Genomic DNA, 20,193 nt, shown 5'->3' on the forward strand with positions numbered 1-20,193 from the left:
GATGAACAAAAGGAACACAAGGTCACCTGGCTGTTGTGGCTCAGTGGTTGAGCATGGACCCATGAACCAAGAGGTCACCGGATGAATTCCATGGTCACTGGTTGTGGGCTCAATCCCTAATGGGGGGTGTGCAGGAGGCAGCCGATCAATGTTTCTTTCTCAATGTTTCTATCTCTCTATCCTTCCCCCTTTCTCTCTCTCTAAAAATAATAAAAACACTTTTTCCAAAAATAAAAGGTCATTTCGGGAACTCCCCACAGAGGGGTCCCCTGTTACCTGAGTTCCTCGACATTAGCCACACTCCTGGCAAGAATCCCCTTTTCCCGGCGAAGCTTCTTGATCTCAAGCTTGAGGATCCTCATGTCCTCCAGCCTCTGGTTGTACTGGATCTCGCCTTTATTCAGCACCGACTGTTGGATCTTGATCTTCTCATAAAGCAAAGCCAACTCATCGTTGCGACGAACGAGCTGCGACCCGAGGATATCTCTCTCGCCGATGACCTAGAGAGGTAGGGGAGGACATGGCCACCAAGGGACAAAAGGTCTCACTTTTCATTATGGCAGCAGCATTCACTCCGCCGATGAATACCCAGCCAATGGCCACATGAGCTCCGCACCCAGTGGGTGGAGCACTGGAAATGGTCTGCTAGTCAATCAACACTGCACTCCTCCCATGAGGGCTTGCAGTCTTGTTAGAAAGAGTACAACATATAATCCATCGCAATAATAATAATAACAACAATCCTTGGCCCATAGGTGTTGGGTCATTTTTTTCCAACCCATTGTTTTATAAATGCTTCCATTTGAGTGACTTATCATGGGCTAGCCCTTGCCACACTACACCACTCCTCACTGTCTTACACAGGCCATTTCTTTTTATTTAACCTGCCTGTTCTCTGAAAGCATTTGTTTGTAATCCCCATACTATGTAATTATTAATTACAGTTATATGCAAGCAATTATATTACACTAGAATGTTAAGCTCCCTGAAGACAAGGATCTTACATTCTTATTGGTCAATGGATCCTCAGGTCCTAGAGGAGTGACTGCCACATAGTAAGTACTCGTAGATATGACTTGAATAAATAAATATTTCATAATTAATCAAGAGAAGATGAGCCTCTGCTACTGTTCTTCCAATAAACTGAGTGGAAGAGCTTAGAGAAGAACTCGGACTTGTGAAGAGTTGAGTCAAACAGTTGTGTCTGCTGATGAGGTTGGTGGGTCTGGTGAGGAGATGTTCCTACCTGGTCTAATTCCTTCTTCTGTCTCAGCCTCTCCCCATCAGCCTCGGCAATAATGCGCAAGAGTTTTCGCTCTTCAGCTTCCTGTTTTTCAATGAAGTGTTTGGTCTCCAGGGCTTGTTGTCTCAGCTTCTGCAGCTCGGCCTGAGAAAGAGTGAAAGATACGGGCAAATTTCACGCTGTAACAGCACAAACCAGGACTGCAGGGTCCAGAATTAGATGTACCGTGTACTTCTCACACTCCCCTCTGATGTTTTAACATGGTTTGATCACTCTCACAATCAAAACAATCTACACACACACACACACACACACACACACAGCCTGTAAAGAAACAGCAATGCACATTACAGGGATCATGTTTATTCCATGAGTTGTGCCCTTGGGGATTTCCATCATTTTTCTATATGTGTGTAGCAGGGTCTTCATTGGTATTCAGCTGCACTTCTCTCACCAACTAAAAATGAGGAGAATTCGCAAAGAATAGTGCAGGAGAAAATGTGGGGGTAAGCATGGGGAGGAATCTTTGTATGTGCCAGCTCCTGTAATGGTCCTAATACTACCAGCACATCAACTACAGAGATAAAGACCATTTTAAGCAAAAATTAAATGAATAAAGATAACAGCCCATTGTCTATCTTATAAAATATATTGATGAAAGAGAAGAGATATCATACATAAAAAGATATATAGATCCTACTCCTAAGATGCTTCCAACCTAGATGAAAAATAAGATATACAAGTCTTACGCAAATTTTAACAAGTCCAGGCAATAATGTGTCCATGTCGTTATTGTCACAAAGACAGTGATTCGATGTTACCAGAGGTCAGAGGACTGGGATTGTCAGGGAAACTTCCTGGAACTAAATGCAGATCTTGCAGCTCTTTAGGTTACACGGAACTCATAAGAATGATGGAGAAAGGGTGTTATGATCTGCTACGTTTCAGAAGGAAAATTCCTCTCTTCAAAGAATACATTCACTTCATTTCCACAAGTATATTTGTGACCTACAGAATCCTACAATATCCTAGGCATGATATTGGGTATTTTGCATAGCTACCTGTATTCCCATTTTACAAATGCAATTACAGAGACAAAGAAAAGCAAATTAACTCACCCAAGGTCACACAGCGAGTACATAGCAGAATTGAGATTCCAACCTGGATCTTTTGGCCCCAAAGCTATCATCACACAACACGTCCAAGTCAAATACAGGAGAAGAGTAAGACCTGGGGGTTGCTCCATCCATTGGAGATGATGAATATAACCAACCACACTACGGTGTCAAAAAGTTATGAACAGTATGAAAAAGGACATGGGGGTACACAGGAGTAAGTTCCTATTTCTGCCTGGCGTTTAGATGAAATAGCCAGTCAGGGCCTTGGCAGGTAACAGATACTCCCAAAGGGGACGACTCTATTTTATGGGGAGAGTAGCTTGCAGTCAGGCTTGTGTGAACAAAGGCACATGCAAACTCTAAAGTGCCCAGTGCACTCACCAGTCAGCAAAACATCCCATGTGGCTGGATCAGAGTGTTAGGTAAAGAACAGCAGGGGGTAAGGCTGGTAAAACAGCTGAGCCAGCCTGGAAGGGTCTCGTAGGCCACACACTGTACAGTGTGGGCAATGGGGAGCCATAGAGGTATCCAGGCCCAAATTGGGAAGACAGGTGATATCACAGACCAGGTGAGCACAAGAAGAAACAAATGGGAGGAGAGCTCTGTTTTACCCTTACTGAGAATCACAAGGGAGATCGCAAGACAATATTAAGGTTCCAACTCTTCAATGGCTTGCAGATCAGCAAATGACAGTGAGAAAGTAATAACATTTTCTTTCAAGGAAATATTGGCCTCCTACTCATAAATCTCACTGGGGTGCTAGAAAACTCCATATTTTTAAGTGCCTATAAACCACCCCAACTCTTCCTAAGGTCTGTCTCTAATCCATGAAGACCAAGAGTCATTAACTCCATACTTCAAACTTATCCAAGCAGTAGAAGATACTGTGCGATGCCGCAAATGTGTAATGTCACAAACTAAATGCAGTCAGCTACTATAAAACCAAGGGCTTCTCCGATGACACTTTGTTTGTTCACTCATGAAATACGTTCTGGTCCAGGGATAAGCAAAAGGAAATACTTACTGAGAAAATATCTGGTTTAGTATTTACCACTTTGGGGGATTGCCTGTTAGGAAAGCGTTTGAAGAACCGGCCTTTCGATTTCTATAATCATTTAAGGTGACAGCGAAGACAGCAATAAAATACCTGCTTGGCTCATGCTTTCTTTAATAAAACTTTTATTTTCCCAGATGTGTAACATTCACTTCCCTGTTCTTAAGTGCCAAGAGCTGATCAGAATCCATCAGCAGAACAAAATGAAATCCCTGTTATATTAAAATGCAATCAGTGGTGTGTAAAAGTATTTGTCTGGAATGTAAAACCACTAGTGCGTTCGGCATTGCTGGGTGTGTTTTTTCATAATATATCAAAATTCTGAATGGTCTCCTTATGTCACAAATTTATGGGCTGTAAACAAGATGTGGCATTAGGTGTTGGCAGCAAATGTTAACATCAACACAATACCTTTGGTCTAATGCATTTAGCAGCTATCAATCTGAGCTGTCTCACCCAGAAAAGTTGGTAACAACTGCTCTGCACCCAAACACTCATCAAGCAATGTTGTAGGTGGAGCCCAGGATATCAGCATTTCTCAAAGTGGTGTGAAGTTGTAATATGGTGGCTGGACACATTCTTTAGTCACTGCCTCTATAATTATACCATTTTGTAGTAGGTGTTTATGGAATATTCACCATCTAACTTGGTTGAAGGCACAAATCATATCCCCAGAACCACGATTGTGAAAGTTTCACCCATTCATACATGATCCTGATATTCACTGGGCTTCACAGAAATCATGCATTTACATCTAACCAAACAAATAGGGGCACATGAAGCTGTCCATCCATGAGAATAATTAGTGTTTCTCTCTCTCTCTCTCTCTCTCTCTCTCTCTCTCTCTCTCTCTCTCTCTCTATCTATCTCTCTTCACCCCCCCTCGCTCTCCCTCTCTTTCTGACAGTCCCCATCTATATCATTCTAGAGTCCACTAAGTAAAAGGGATGTGGTGCCCTTAAGCCAGACACTAATGTGATGCTCAGCTCTGGACATAAGAATTTGCCACTGAATTTTTCGCCAGGAATCAAAGTGCTGTCAGATTGATGTGGGATGATTGGGAGATGACGAGACAGAATCGGGGGCTTGTTAGGATTAGAGAGCAGACACTCCAGATAAGCTGGCTCCTTCAGTGCTGATGAAACAAGACTGGGACAGACTGGATGCAGCCACGTCCACTGAGAACTATTGACGTTCTGTCATAACCCTAATGTGCTGACAATGGCTAGTGTCCTGAGGAGTCAGTAGAGCCTGGTACAACTTAAAAGGGAAAAGAAACATGAAAGGAGCAAGATTTTTTTCTTTTGAGGGGGTTAAATGAGAATGGGGATGACCTATTATAGGCAACTGTTTATCTGTTGGCTTGGAGAAGTAATAAATTGTGTTATCCTGTCAAAAGGCATCTCCTAGTCTACCAAACAGGTGAGAGGGCCGGCCTTCCAGGGGGATTATGTACCCACATAGCTTTGTAGAACTCACAATAATAGGTTAAATGGCTCTTGGAGAAAAGTTACTAGAAAGTCTGCCCTTTCCCTCGGGGATTTGGTTTTTGAACTACAGATGCATGAAATCCAGAGACCTGTGTGGAACATGATTCAAATTTGAGGCTAAAAAAAGTCAAGAGGCTCAGACTCAACATTTGAGCTGTCATATTTTTCTACAGAATGTCAAATGGGCTTAATGATAGGCCAGAAGTACCCAGTCGAAGCACCACTGCAGGTCACCCTTGGATAACCTCAAATAATAAATCAAGCTGGCATCCTTTTTCTGTTACTCATTTCTCTGCCTTAATGGGAAATGCTGGGGGGAAAGGTATCATAGTTTCACAGTACGTCCAAAGCAATCATCTTACTATAACGGATGATCCAGAGCTATGCAGACCCGGGATTCCCCATTTAGAGCAGAAGCTCTTTAATCACCTTTCATGTGCACCAGCTCTGCTGTACCAGGACCAAAAACCAGGGTCCTATTGACATTTGTTTTATTTTATTATGATGCTTCTTTGGAGCTATATGTGTGGATGCCTGGTGATGGAATGCATAAGTGAAGCCAATGTTAACTGAAGCCAAACACTAAAGAATTAGGAAAAATTGCTCTTTTGCATAGAACATTGCTTATTCTAAAGCAGGATTTGTAGAAGGCAGTTAGTTCCACCTTGGACATTAGCATGGGTTAATAATTCATCTTTTGAATACTAGTAGAGCATTACTTGGGAAAGGAAGAGATGAGGATCAATGCCATCCTGTAAAAGGAAAGAGGTAGTATACTAGATCAAGTTATACTGAAGCCTGGCTAACATGAGTCCATGAGGCCCACAGGTAAAGCAATGTTTATAATAAGATTCTTCTAAATAATTTAATGATAAATAAACCCATTTCCACTATAGGCTTCAGAGTGGAACGAGATAACTTCTATAAAACTAAGTCTTAGAACAAGGACAATAAGAGCAAAGATGCAGGAAAGTTTCAAATTTTAGAAAATGTATTCATGTTTTTTTATATAAATATCAATTTTAATGCAGAATCTTCTATTATTTTTTATCATAAGCTAGAGTTGGGAGATGAAAGTCTCAGACAGGCAAATGTATAAATTACATTTTTTGTAAAGATGCCTTTCTTACATGTTAATCTTTCTCAAACCAAATGTGCCTTGATTTAACGTAATGTAGTAGTTCTAGTTCCATGAAGACCTATCATTAGTTTACAAAACCCATTTTGAGAGTGCATATTTCAATTGATGGCATCTTGGAATCAAGGTTGTATGGCATTAAATCTATCCAATACAAGGATATGTGTATTAAATCTGATTACACATTTTCAAGATAATCTGATACACTCTGCAAGCTAATATGCGCAGAAAACAAGGTATTCAGTTCTCTTGTTTGTTATAGATAGTTCCTGCAAGTGGCTCATAAGCATCCATGATTATTCTGCATGTATATTTTCAAAATAAAAGTGCCATCATCTTCTCAAAAGTTCCTTTTTTAATTCTTTGGTCAAATAGATTAGAAGGGAAATCTACTGGATTGAATAAAAAAGGAAAATATATTAGGTTTAGTAAATGTGTATAGTAAAACATATTTGGTTCAAGAATTTGAAATGGTATAATCATTTGGTATGTATTCTTAAAGATAGTCTTTATGTTAGCAGACATAAAATGTCCTAATTAGTAGATTTAAATATATATATATTCAGAGGTGATTCCCAGGGGGAGTTGCTGCAAAATTTTTAGATCCAAAGAGGTAAGGTGAACTGTGAACCTGAGTTGAGGGCAAATCAAGTGAGAACCCAATAGCTAACGATACTGCAGGCAGAAAGTCATGCACACGTGAAGTAAACAGCAATTAGGAGCGGAGGGACAAAGGGTCTTGCCAACATTGCTTTATAGAAGGCCCAGGGAGGAGAGTAGGAGGGCTGGGCCTGGGTTGTCAATGCAAAGGGATTGTGGGAAGCCTGCAAGCTCCAGGACTTCCTCGGCACTGCTGACCTGCTAGGTTCTCTTCTGCTGACGTGATGATGACAGCCAACATAGCTGACCCAGGTGTTTGTACATCTCCACTGGCCTTGTCCTTGTTTACCTGGGAGCACCCCCTGTAAGGTAGCCTGTTCTAGAGGTGGCAGAACTCATCCTCCTGGCACCTTGGCTGTACTCCCTGCCCCGTGTTGCCTTAGGTGAGCGTATAGCCTGCCTTGACTAGAGAGACTATTGGTCCATCACTTTCATCGTAAGATCTGTACCTTCAATGTTTCCTTCTCCTTCTCTATGCGCTGCTGTTCCAGATGTAGCTTCACGAGCGCTGACTCTTTGGCAGAGATTTCTTCCTTCAGCTGATCTACCTGATGAGTCATAATCTTTAATTTTTTCTTCATTTCTGTTATTTCATCCTAACAAAATGAAAGGAGAAGTGTTTGGAAGTGAATTAAATTGACACCACAGTCCCTATGGAAGTTCAAATGCATATTCGAGAACTCTTAAGGGAGGCCCTTTCAAAACAGTGGTCTCCTGATTACTTATGACTGGGCTATTCCTTCGTATGCTGTGCCATCAACCTCACTGTACTTTATAGCAGGAACTCTCAAAATATTCTCAATGAGATATATACAAAGTATGCATAATGACTATGCCAGACACACACACACACACACACACACACACACACACTTATTCCTCATTTTACTAGAGAAGAATTGGAATCACTGCAAACATTATAACTAAAAGATTACAAAGCAAAACTCTGCAATTAAATGACAAGAGTACACTGCTCCCCTCTGAGTCACAGCAGCTATTAGCAGCTTTAAAAATTAGAAACAGGAGAATGGCAATACTACATAATAATTAAAAGCCAGACTGAGATATTCACATCCTATCAAGTTGAGTCATTTCCATTTCAAACAATCTGAGAGTTCTGCATATAATTCATCTTTTTCTTTTCAGTGGAATTCCACAAGATTATTTTCTTGATCTATTCTAAATTCTGCTATTAGGATGATAGAAATTGCTTTGAACCCAGGATGGGGAGGAATCAAAGTATAAGGACATAAATACATTCTTTACCTGAGCTTCCACCAGGTTTTTGCTGTACAGATTCCTGTCTGACCTCACAGCTTCGTACAGGTTCTGTTGCTGTTTTAATTTAGTCTCTGATTCAGCGATTTTCTTTTTGTAGTCAAAAATCTGCATTTCGCGGACTTTTATGTCTTCCATGTTCATGAGGACCTGGAGGAGAAAGAATACTGAGGTGGTTAAACAGCCCATCTGTGGTTACCAGTTCAGTACACAGAGATTTTTCTCCTAGGGAAGCTAGTAGAAATGCCAGCCATCAAAAAATTGGACTGTGCCTCTAATCACTGAGGTACAACACAGAAAGTCAGCCCAGCTGATTAGGGGCAAACATACATTTTATCTCCTCTGGAGTTCTGCTCGAGCATGAGCTAAGCACAGTTATTTTGTGATCACAAGAGGGGAGGGGCGGGAAATAAAGAAATCCTTTCAATTTTGAAAACCTCTCCTGATGACCTCAACTACCAAAAAGAGAAAGGAAATAAAGTCTCAGGTTTAAACAGATCTTAACACAGAGGGCTCGGAAAGATAAGAGATAAGTTAGCTGTTTGGCTACACTTGAGTCTTTGTAGTTAAACACAAGAAAGAAAAGTGGCCTTTGAACACTGACAGCAATCACTACACTGTCATGCCAACGCCAGTGTCACTCCATCAGGGAAACTCCAAGGGTTCCATAAAACTGTGTTCTATCGCGCACAAAACATTTCTGGGAAAGATAAGCTTCGAGAATAACTGCCTCTTTTTTGCAAGTACGGAAAACTGAGGCACGAAATTCCTCAGAGAGCCAGTACCTCTCAAACAAGCAATCCATACAATGAGAGTTACATCATCATGACTCTCGGCTCAATGTCCACAGAAATTAATATTTATGAACAAACTTCTTCAGAAATTCCTTAAGTAGAAAAATGTTAGTAATTTGCTCTCTGGAACTCTGGTCTAAACAATACATAGAACTAAGACACATAAGGAGAAATTTCTTAAGCTGTCACTGCATTTCAGTGAAGTTCTCCTAATTATTGGCCAGAATGGAAGGAAATAAACAGCGCAGTATGCTAGAGAATAAAAGGACAGGGTGTACTTGAAGTAACACAGCCGGGGAGATTCCTCTGAAAAAGAGGCATTTTACCTAGAATCTAAAGGTCAAAAAGTACTTAGATCTTTGCCATGCTGACATTCATTGATTCAGGTGTGGGCGACCTGTGAGCAGCATGTCCCCAAATCATTGCACTACAGAATTCTTTTATTCCACTGGTGGAATTAGTATTCTGGAAAATTCACTTGGAGAAACCCTGCTGTTATATTTTTCCTTCAGGGTCAATGATGGCTGGTGTTTACATCTTTAAATAAACACCTTTCAAAGTTTTCTTGGACTTATAATTAAGGAGAGATGGCATTAAATTTTAGCAAGTGCCTTTTCAGCATATATTATTTTACAGCATTTTTTCTTATTAGGTTTATTGATTGGATATAGTTGTATTCCTCTTACAAGTATTTTAATTTTATTTCTTTATACACAATTCTGTGTGCCATAATTTTAATTAAATGCATAAATGTGAAACATACATTTATTTTATTTTCCTTATTTATTGGAACTTCCTTCTCTCTTGAACCCACATCAGCCCCTCATTGGTTCATAAAGTAACCGGGTTAACAATCTAGTATGTGTTCTTCCATATATTTTCTTTGAATTCTGCATATTCTATTCAAGTCCAGGAACATCATCATCATCATAGCTAATATTTCTCAGGCACTTCCTATGTAACTCATTTAATCTTCCCCAAAATCCTATAAAATAGACATCATCACCACCCTGCTGTTCAAAGAAGGAAACCAAAGTCAAAAGAAGTTATATCATTCACAACTATTCTACTAGGACATATACAGACACAGGAATTTGTTGGTTTTCATTTTGCTTTTGGGGGTTTGGTTTTTATGTTTTAGCAAAATGGGATCTTCTTATATATACTTTTATGCGCCTTGCTTTCTATCATTCAATAGTACTTTGTGGAAATCATATGAACTAGCTCTAATTCATTCTCTTTAAAGTTGGTATAAAATCCTATAGTGTGAGGGTACCATCCTATACTCAGCTCTTCCCCTCGGTGGGCCATTAACTTCGTTTCCACTGTTTTGCCACTATGAACCACGCAGCAATGAACAGTGTTGTACATATGTCCTTTTACTTATTTCACTTGTGCTTTTAGTTCTGCTGGGATGGATCCCCAGGAGTGGCATATCTGACTCAAAAGAAATATATCTTTTTAAACTTTAATAGATATTGCTAGATTGCTTTCCAAAATGGTTGTAACACTGCACATATCCATACTGCCAGCAATAGTTTCCTTAACAGAAAACTCTCCTTGTGGTTTTGGGATAAACTCTCTTTGGTCATAGTGGATGATTCTTTTAATGTACTGTTGAATTTGGTTAGCCAGAATTTCATTTGGGATTCTGCATACATATTCATAAATGATCTAACTCGATCCCCTTCTTTTTGGTTCTATTTTAAAATCAATGTTTCTGCTGGTTTCAGAAAATGAAAGGAATCCCTTTCTGTTCACTTATTAATTCACTTACCCATTTATTCATAAACATGTCATTGAGGACTTATCTAGGGCAAGCACTATAAAAGCACTGGCGATGTAAAGAATAATAAGACTCATTGCCTGCCCCCAAGATCACCTCTGGTGAGTGACTTAACCATAAAATGGATAATCAGGGAATGGATACAACCAGTAAACTGAGATATGCACAGAATGTTATGAGGGTCTGAGGATGGTCCTACCTGTCTTATCTAAGCAGTTAATATTGGGCATTTACAGAATTTGTGGGAACTGCCTCTTGCCTTCATATTCCTCAATCATTCCAACCTCAGACCCCAAGCTCTCTCTTGGTCCTAGAATCTTTTTTCATTACCACTGCAGAAGGCATGGGTAATATCAGCACAGCAATGCCAATCAGTATTACCCAAAAGAATACAAAGTGCATGGCCAGCACTTTTCTAAACTTATTTGCAAATTATATATGCGTGTGTGTGTGTGTGTGTGTGTGTGTGTGTGTGTATTAGCCTGGGAATTATCTGATTCTTAAAAGTTTGAAGAAACTCAACTCTATAATCATTAGGCCCTCAGTGGCAATTTTGGAACTAATTTTCTCTCAACTTCTTTGGTAGCATCCATAGTTATTGATCTTTCCACATTTTCTACTTCTTCTTGGGTCAAACTATGATATTCACACACATTTTTGAGAGAACTATTTCAAACATTTTTTAAATGTATGTGTCTAGAGTTGTACAACATAATTTTATGCTTTTACTATTTTACTATTATTATTTGCTATCAACACTTTGTGTGAAAAAAAAATGGCCCAAGGTAAAAATATATACAGACCCAGCAGTAGATGTCTTGGTTGGGGGCCTACAAAGAACAAAATTAGCCCTCGCTGATCTGGTTCAGTGATAGAATGTCAGCCTGTGGACTGAAGAGTCCCAGGTTCAATTCCGGTCAAGGGTACATTCCTGGATTGTGGGCTTGATCCCCAGTAGGGGGCATGCAGGAGGCAGCCAATCAATGATTCTCTCTCACCATTGATACTTCTATCTCTCTTTTCCTCTCCCTTCCTCTCTGAAATCAATAAAGATATATTTTTTAAAAAAATTATAAGACCTGCGACAAGGAGGTCTGTGGAAGAGGCATGTGAATAGATTTGAAATGAAAAGCAATTCCCTTCCTTCTTCAATGTCTTTGATCCATATCATCAGGTTCCTTAAAAATGAGTAGTAGATGGACTTTCAAGATACCACCACTAGTAAATGTGAAACCTGAGTAAGCTATCCATGACTGGGTCTGTTACTGGCTTGATTTTTTTTTAAGAAATGCACCTTTCTCTGAACATGATCACCCTCTCTGGGGTCAGTGAAACGAATAGATTGAAGATACTTTGAACAGCATGATCAGCATTTGGAATATCAAGAGGCACATCAGAGGAAAAAAAAAATCTTCAATCACTCTGGGAGGTGTTATAATCATCCTTCACACAGGCAGAATAATGCTCCAGATAAAGGGTTCCCATTATCTTTTGGGGCATCCAGTAGCAGGGTCCGCCTCTCTGCAACAACAGTGCACAATCCCACTTCTGCATCCTTGAAGCTGGGAGGAATAAGAACCCATCGTGATACCAAGAAGATCAAAGGCATTTCAGTTAAATGACAATGAAAAAATAAGTATTGAAACTAAGTGAAAAGACAATTCACAAAGCCATCTAGTTCTGAGTGTTGAGAACCAAACTTTTTTTTTTTTTAAGGAAATCATTCAAAGCAATGTCATACAGAAGTTCCAGTCCTGAAAATTCATAAAACGTGAGGGGTGTTAAGTAGGAGCAAAACCTTTTGTCAGCAAAACATCCCCCCATTAAAAATGGCTTATCAGAGACGTGGGGTGCCAGCTGTGGGGCTGGGGTTAAATTAGTTGATTACACTTTAGATATCTCAACCCAACACATGAGATAAATCACACCCAAATATAGAAGGTTTTATCACAGCCAGAGGGTTGGAGCTCCCAGCATTTGCAGGCCCACTTCAGAGGAGCCCAGAAACTGCTTATGGTGCACTATCGGGGTACAGTCCCAGTTTATAACCTACTCCTGCCTTTTCTTTTTCTCTTAGAACAACCTGCCAATAGAAATAAGGCTGAGATAAAAATCAATAACACAGGCTGGAAAGCTGCAGCGTAGTCAAAACATCATATAGACGAAGGCAGGGTAAGGAAGTAGGTCACTGAACGTGGAGCTCTTTAACTTGCATTTGATGAAATAGTGCAATAATCTTTTCAAATGAGTTTTTCCTGACTCGATGTCAATGGTCTGAATGCTGACAATGCCTTTACTTTCATAAGAACACTGAAAAACTCACTCTCAGGAAGGAAGAACCTGGGTGCCCAGGCAGGTGAAATGTTAAATTTACTCACTTCCTTGTTTCATCCTCTATCTTAAATGTATAGTGGCATACCTATGTTTCTGGTTTTTTAATAACATTACATTATACTATATAATGAGGGATATACTGATATCTACCTCAGAGGACCATTGAGGATTTGAGTGAGAAAATGTGTATTTGTCATGGAACTTATTGAGAATTTCAGAGGGAAGGCATGGGTGGGACATGGGGGGGAGTGATTATTTGGGGAACTTATCTATATAATAAAAGCCTAAGTGACTGTTACAACTGAATGACCAGTCACTATGATACGCACTGACCACCAGGGGCAGACACTCAATGCAGGAGCTGCCCCCTGATGATCAGTGCACTCCCACAGGGGGAGCACCAGTCATCCAGAAGCTGGACTCACAGCTGGCAAGCGCAGTGGCAGGAGCCTCTCCCGCCTCCATGACAGCGCTAAGGAGCAGTGAGGTGAGTGGTAAGGAGCCTGCAGCTAAGGAGCAGTGAGCCAAGCAGTAAGGCATGAGCAGGTGGGTGGTAAGGAGCGAGGGATCCCGGACTGTGAGAGAGCACAGGCTGGGCTGAGGGACACACCTCCCATCCACGAATTTTGTGCACTGGGCCTCTAGTATGCATATATGGACACAGACAATAGAGTGGCGAAGGCCTGGGAGGGGCAGGTGCCAGGTAGAGGGGGTCAAGGAGAGAAAACAAACAAAGGGAACATCTGAATACCTTCAACAATAAATAAAAACAAAGAAAATGTGTATTTGTGCCACTATATAGGTACCTAGCATAGCATAATCTAGTCATTTAATAAATGCTAATAGATTACCATGGTAGGCTAAGATTATATATCATATTGTATTAGCAGTATACTTAACAAATCAGTTTTGTTTTTCTATGGATCAAATTCTGTTCTGCAGAAAAATAGTGACCCATAATACACTTCTTTCATTATAACACCAAAAGCTTATAATTTGTGGATGTCCCATTGAGGTTCCTCTCCAGGGTTCTAGCCTATTAAAGGTGCTCTTGTCTAAACTTTGAATAAATATCAAAGAAACAGGAGCTTCTTTTTGTCATGAAGTACCTATTCAGGGAACAATATTTCTTTGATCTTTTGCTTTCCTCGCTTACTTCTAAGCCCTTGAGAGCACATTATTATTCATTTCTTGGAACCTGTGTCTAGAAGAGCTTTGCCTGACACTCTTCTACGCAAACAAGCAGCGAGCTAAGACAGTTGTTAGGAAGGAGGGATTCGCTGTAAAAGACTGCTTTGGGGCATGAAAAATGCCTGGGAGGCAACGGCCAGAACGTTGAGAATGAAAAGGGAGGGGCCCGAATGTAAGCCAAATGCATGATGTGCAAAATTCTTCTCAGATTTAATAATTAACTAGAAGCAGTTTTACCTAGAATTGGTAACAGTTGAGAAAAAGAGTACATATGGTGGACCACAGCCTACAATGCCATACCTGGCGCCTCTCAATTTATCTGAATGGTAAAATCTAAGAGTGCAGCAGAGGAAAAAGCAGGAGGATAAAAAGTGCTGAAGCACTGCAGTAGCTTACTTCCTGGTTCTGCAAATATTCACTCCCTCTCCCTACCCCCACCCCCTCCAGGAAGGAGTCTCTTCCAAAAGAGCCCAACCTACTTCCTGGATGTTGGTGAGGTCTCATCTTTTCAAATCTCCTCTACATTTCCTGCTCACCACCACCCACCTCCCTTCTCCAAATTCTGTTACTTTTCTTTGTTTCACTCTAGTTCATTAGGTCCTCACCTAAAACAATGCAAGGATCAAGGTATTTTGCTAAACAAACACTATTCTTTACCTTAGAAGAAACCTGACACTAATTTTCTTCTATTAGGTTGAACCTTAAGAAATCTCTGAGCATCCACTGTTTTTCACTTACAAAAACAGCTACATTAGAGGTTCAACCTAAATATCTTCCCATAAAGGAATCTTCGGAGCCTGGCTTTTACCCTGGGGCTTCCAGAGGCCATTCTTTCTCTAGTTCGAAGGCATATTTTTTCCATAGACCCCATTAAGCTGCCTTTTTCCTTATTCATCTTTGGACAAGGTTGGATTTATTACACCCTAGAAGCAACTCTATTAAGGTGGGTTCAACTCTTAGAATCACAGGATGGTGCTAGAATCCACTTTTCAAAACTACAGGTGGGAATACAGTGATGTGCAGAGCTCTGTCCACTTCCCAATCTTAGGTATTCTTTCATTTAGGATATTGTAAGAGCCCAAGGCCCAAATGCCTATTTTTTATCACTCTGAGCTGATGTGGTCTATGGACAATTTTAACTCCCAGTATGTCCCACTTTCAAGGGTGATCCTCTCTGCCCTGCCACATCCCTAAGCCGCCATCCCCAGAATGCACTGGGCAACCACCAGCTCCACCCTGCCTTCCCCATTCTTTGGATTGGCCATAACTGTCCAACTGGCTGGGCACAAGCACTTGACTAGCAGGAAGGTGGAATGAACTGGTCAGTATAGACACTGAGTAGGGGAAGAGATGGTAAGAAATTTCTGAAGCATCTTTCTAGCTGTTCTCGGGTTGTCTCTTTTATGAAGCAAATTCAAGGAACTGTGAGTTGAGGTCCAGATAGATTTTCTCAGTTCACCTCTGTTGGCTTTAAAACTCTCATCCATTCTCCTTTCTTCTACTTCAGCATCAGGCTCTATGTCAGCCTTAGTGTTTGATGCTGTTAAAAGTTTTTATTTTCCATACAAACCATTGTAAACCTACTTTTGCCCCATTTGCACAATTTTGCATTGTGTTTTTATCAGATTCATATTGTAAACATTGTTTCCCATTTTTTTAATGATTTTCTAACATTAAATGTACATGGTTTTAATGGTACATAATACTGTATCAAAAGCACAAAGCACAATTTATTTTGAAGAATATTCTTTTATAGAAATCTTTGCATTTCTTATGGTTCCACAGACTCAGTTTTTAAAGAAACTGCTGGATCAAAAGAATAAACTTGGACAATGTATATTCTAGAAGTAGATGAAAATATCAGCTTCATGACATCACCCCCAGCACCTGACATTATCCCTCAACTCCCTATAAATAGAATGCGCGAAAGGCAACTTTCTGTTTGTTCAAATAAGGAAATGAGGAGTAGGTGTGTGTGTGTGAGGAGTGGGGGGAGAAAAGAGAGACAAAAATATGAGGAAGGGCAAAAAAGACATATATGTCCTTGATAAGAAGCCCAGAGAGGACACAAGTTGCTATAGCAACTGATATATGCTATCAGAGATTATGTAACAGATAGAAACATTATAATTGATAATATATTTTAAGGATTTGTGTTTAAATTATTTAGGTGAGACACTGTATAATCTTGTGCAGTTAAACATCAGAAAACTTGATAAAGTTACCAGCAAAACTTGGCACTAGTATCTCTCCTTTGCAAGAAAACAGAAAAATATATAATCCTATATGAAAATCAGTGGCAGCATTATTTTTATCACACATCATCTATCCATTTGTTTAACAAACACTTTTTTGGTGCCTACTATTTACCAGCATGCTGGAATGAAACAGTGAATGAGATAAAAATCCTTGCTCCCAAGAGCTCACTGTAAAGTAGGAAAAACAAATATGCAAGGAAATAACTATACTAGAGGAAGATAACTGCCATCCCAGAGATATAAACAAATCCACCAAGTAGGAAATGACTAGCTCTGCCTAGGCAGTCAGAGCAGGCTTGACCCCAGAGATGAACATTTGACCTGGGTATAGAAGGATGAATAGGAGTTTTTCATGCAGAGAAGGGGAAGAAGAACTTTCTAGGGAGAACAAAGAGCTTGGGCTCTGTCTTTTAAGTCAGAGCATACCAGTTGCTGTCTTGCATGGGTGACAGGTATATACAAAAATACGGATTCACTCTACCCACCGGGACCTGGGCAGCTATCATCCTTGGGTGAATCCCCTCCAGCCCTGTCTCATCCTCCTTATTTCCACATGCCATAGGCATTGTTTTCTATGAGTGTTGTGATGCAAAAAAAATGTTAGGAAGCACTGCCCAAGGTGGCTCAGAGGTAACCAAGGTTGGCCAGGAATAATTATATAAGACTACAATGGAATTTTTAACAGTTAACTCTGATAGTGTGATGGCAGCCAGGAATGGAGAGAGACTGATTACCAGGAAGGAGACGTAAGAAGCTGCAACGGATTATAGGTTCAGATACATTCAGTGTCTCGCCATATAGGTCCCTCCTTTAGGGGGATCATATTCCTGCCCAGGAAGTAGGATCAGGCTTCGCCATGTGCTTTGCTCTGGCCAATGGAATATGGGTGGACAGGCCTGTGCCCTTCCTTTGGCAGCAGAAGCTCTGAGAGCACCCTGAAGTATCCACTGTTACACTCTTTTCCCTCGGAAGAGGCCAGCACATCCCAACAGAGCCATCCTGGAGTGAGGAGGACAAGAAGCAAGGCTGCAGCTGACCCTCAGAGGCCACTAATGTGAGCAAAAATAAACCTTTGTTGCTGTAACCCATTCAGCTAACGCTGACTGATACCAAGGCCAATGCGCCAGCCCAAGCCAGAGAATATGAATGCCTGAACTGACAGCTAGTCCTCTCAGAGTCAGTAAATCAATCCAGGGAGCTTCTAAGATGATTAAGTCAGCAAAGAAATGTGCTGAATGCCAAAGGCTCCCAATCAGGGGTAGGAGGCTGGACGGATCATATGCATTTGTGCTTCTCTAAACTTATATTCTGCAAATATCTGCTCAGCATTTATTTGGCCTAAATGGGAAGAAGTTATAAAGCTTGTTTCCCAATTTCTTTATGTTTATGACTCAAAAGTTGGCTGTCCTCCTTGTCATTTTGGAGGTTCTACTCAAAAAAAAAAAAAGCAAAATTTAAACATGCAAAAGCATCAGTAAACACTGTAGAATTTACTGCAGATTTCATTGAGATGGAAGAGAGGGCTATGCAATAGCATAGCAGACAGTACTTTGCTAGACGGACAATCTCATTAAATCAGTCTTTTCTCCAGAACTCTCTTCTCAGCCTCACAGCTAAAACTTTTTTTCATTCCCCAACATCCCCCGCCCCCCATCCTGAAACCACTGCTCATTGCCATCTGTGAATGCACCAAAACAATACTTGTTTAACCACTCTTGCTTAATGCAGGCAATGTGCTGGGATGGCTGGTTAAAAGTAACATTCAATCCCTGAAGTCATGCCCAAGGATACCGCCTGAGCCTTCTCCTTCATAAGCAGTTTAGGAGAAGTAGAAACTGAAACTCAGCTACACAATGGGAGGATTCCATCACTGGTGACGTTTTAGGTTTGCAATAGTATTAAGATAAAGATGCTCTTTGAATGTGTGACACACTTAGCTGATGCCAGTATTTACTCGCCTCTTAATCTGAGGTCATTTACTTAGAAAAATGCTTTTCTCAGTAGGGCACCAGGGAAGATGGAGAACCCGGAAATTAGGACAGGGGCCCAGATGGGGAAAGCGAGAGCACCAAACATAAGGCTTGCCCATGTCACTGGCCCAGGATCAGCTCTGGGACAGCTTTAATACAGTCAACACCATTCCTCTTCAATCTTCATGTAAACCACAAGCTGAAATCTGAGTAAATCGCCTTTACAACAGCGTGCCGATCAGAAAGGTGACCATGAGAGCCCTGGCCGGTGTTTCTCAATGGTTAGAGCGTTAGCCCACACACTGAAGCGTCACGGGTTCAATTCCTCGTCAAGGGAACGTGCCAGGGCCAAGCACGTGCAGGAGGCAACCAATTGATGTGTCTCTCTCACATTGATGTTTCTCTCTTTCTCTTTCTCCCTCTCTCCCTCCCTCCCTTCCACTGTCTCTAAAAATCAATAGGAAAAAATATCTTTGGGTGAGGATTTAGCAAAAATAAATACAATTCAGAAAAATAAAAAAATTAAAAAAGAAAGAACTGTGACGATCAGAAAGAATGTGCAGCGTTCCCTCCACCCACACCATCAAGGAACGGCTTACCTTTTGGGTGAGGTCACTGGCTTCATTGATGTACCGATCTCTGTCCTTTTCCAGTTGAAAGATGATCTTTCTCTGCTTCTGAGCCTCATCTTTGTAGTTCTGGATTTCCTCCTCCAAGTTCCTCTTGGCTTGTTCATGGAGCTTCACCAGGTCTACCTGTTTCTGGGTCGCGTGGATTGCCTTGAGCATATTCTAAAAATAAGGACAACAGAGCATCCCTATTACTCAAAGTGTTTGGAAATCTGGGGTTAGCAGCATTGTTTTAGAGATGAGTGAAGACAATCATATTCTCTAGAGCTCATTAAGAGCTCTAGAGCAGCAGTTCTCAACCTGTGGGTCGCAACCCCTTTGGGGGTCGAACGACCCTTTCACAGGGGTCGCCTAAGACCATCGGAAAACACATATATAATTACATATTGTTTTTGTGATTAATCACTATGCTTTCATTATGTTCAATTTGTAACCATGAAATTGGGGGTCACCACAACATGAGGAACTGTATTAAAGGGTCGCGGCATTAGGAAGGTTGAGAACCACTGCTCTAGAGAACATCACTGTATATAAAATATAAATGGACTAAATATTACATGTGTTAAAAGTACATTTAAAAATCTAAATCAAATAATATTGTTTGCATGTACAAATTTACAGAATAAAGGAACAGTTTCCAGGATTATGCGCACACAAAAAAAAAGATTCAATGATTTTCCTAAGGAGTGCTATGCATGTAATAATATCTAATCTATTACTTCCTGAGATTCCCTAAGTAGTCTACTTTAAGCCAAAGGGTAATCTATTTTATTAACACTTGTTCAATCCTGGGAAACTAAAGGAAGTCATGACAAGTCAGAATGAACAAACACAGGCTGTGTCTACTTTGATGAGATGAAGTTGTCTTGGCCAAAAGCCATCGGGCTGTTGTTAGGAAGCAGCCTCCCCACTCTGCACCTGGCCAATCACTTTTCCTCCCCGAAGGAAATCCTTGAGCAGGAAAGCTTATCTTATAACCTTGAAAGTAGTTAATGTCCTAAGAGTGACTGTCAATGGGAGGAATCCTTGGGAAGGGGCAAGAGGAGGAGAAGGGTAGGGGTGCGGGGTCTCACCTGGAATGAAGGATCTCCAGGCCTCAAACTCCCCCAACCCCCATCTTAGTTTTGGACCATATTGAGCTCAAAGACTAGGAGAAAGGAGGGCGGAAAACCCAAAACCCCAAACCTACAACAATCCTGAAAAGATGGAGGCAAAGTTAGAGACTTTTTATATCACCATCCCTTAAAATC

The 20,193-nt window shown here is 40.7% G+C and overlaps 1 protein-coding gene across 1 annotated transcript in view; it reads right to left on the reverse strand.

Annotated features, from left to right (window-relative positions):
• CFAP58 (cilia and flagella associated protein 58) overlaps nucleotides 1–20,193 on the reverse strand; it is a gene marked incomplete at its 5' end in the record, with an annotated part of 82,571 nt that overhangs the window by 43,677 nt on the left and 18,701 nt on the right. The window contains 5 exons of the mRNA XM_006756650.1: nucleotides 277–500; nucleotides 1,247–1,387; nucleotides 7,153–7,299; nucleotides 7,970–8,131; nucleotides 18,914–19,105. Of these exons, the coding sequence (XP_006756713.1) occupies nucleotides 277–500; nucleotides 1,247–1,387; nucleotides 7,153–7,299; nucleotides 7,970–8,131; nucleotides 18,914–19,105 (866 nt within the window). The remainder of the gene's footprint in view (nucleotides 1–276; nucleotides 501–1,246; nucleotides 1,388–7,152; nucleotides 7,300–7,969; nucleotides 8,132–18,913; nucleotides 19,106–20,193) is intronic.

The sequence above is a fragment of the Myotis davidii genome, unplaced genomic scaffold (assembly GCF_000327345.1).
Source record: "Myotis davidii unplaced genomic scaffold, ASM32734v1 scaffold332, whole genome shotgun sequence".
NCBI classification, from domain to species: domain Eukaryota; kingdom Metazoa; phylum Chordata; class Mammalia; order Chiroptera; family Vespertilionidae; genus Myotis; species Myotis davidii.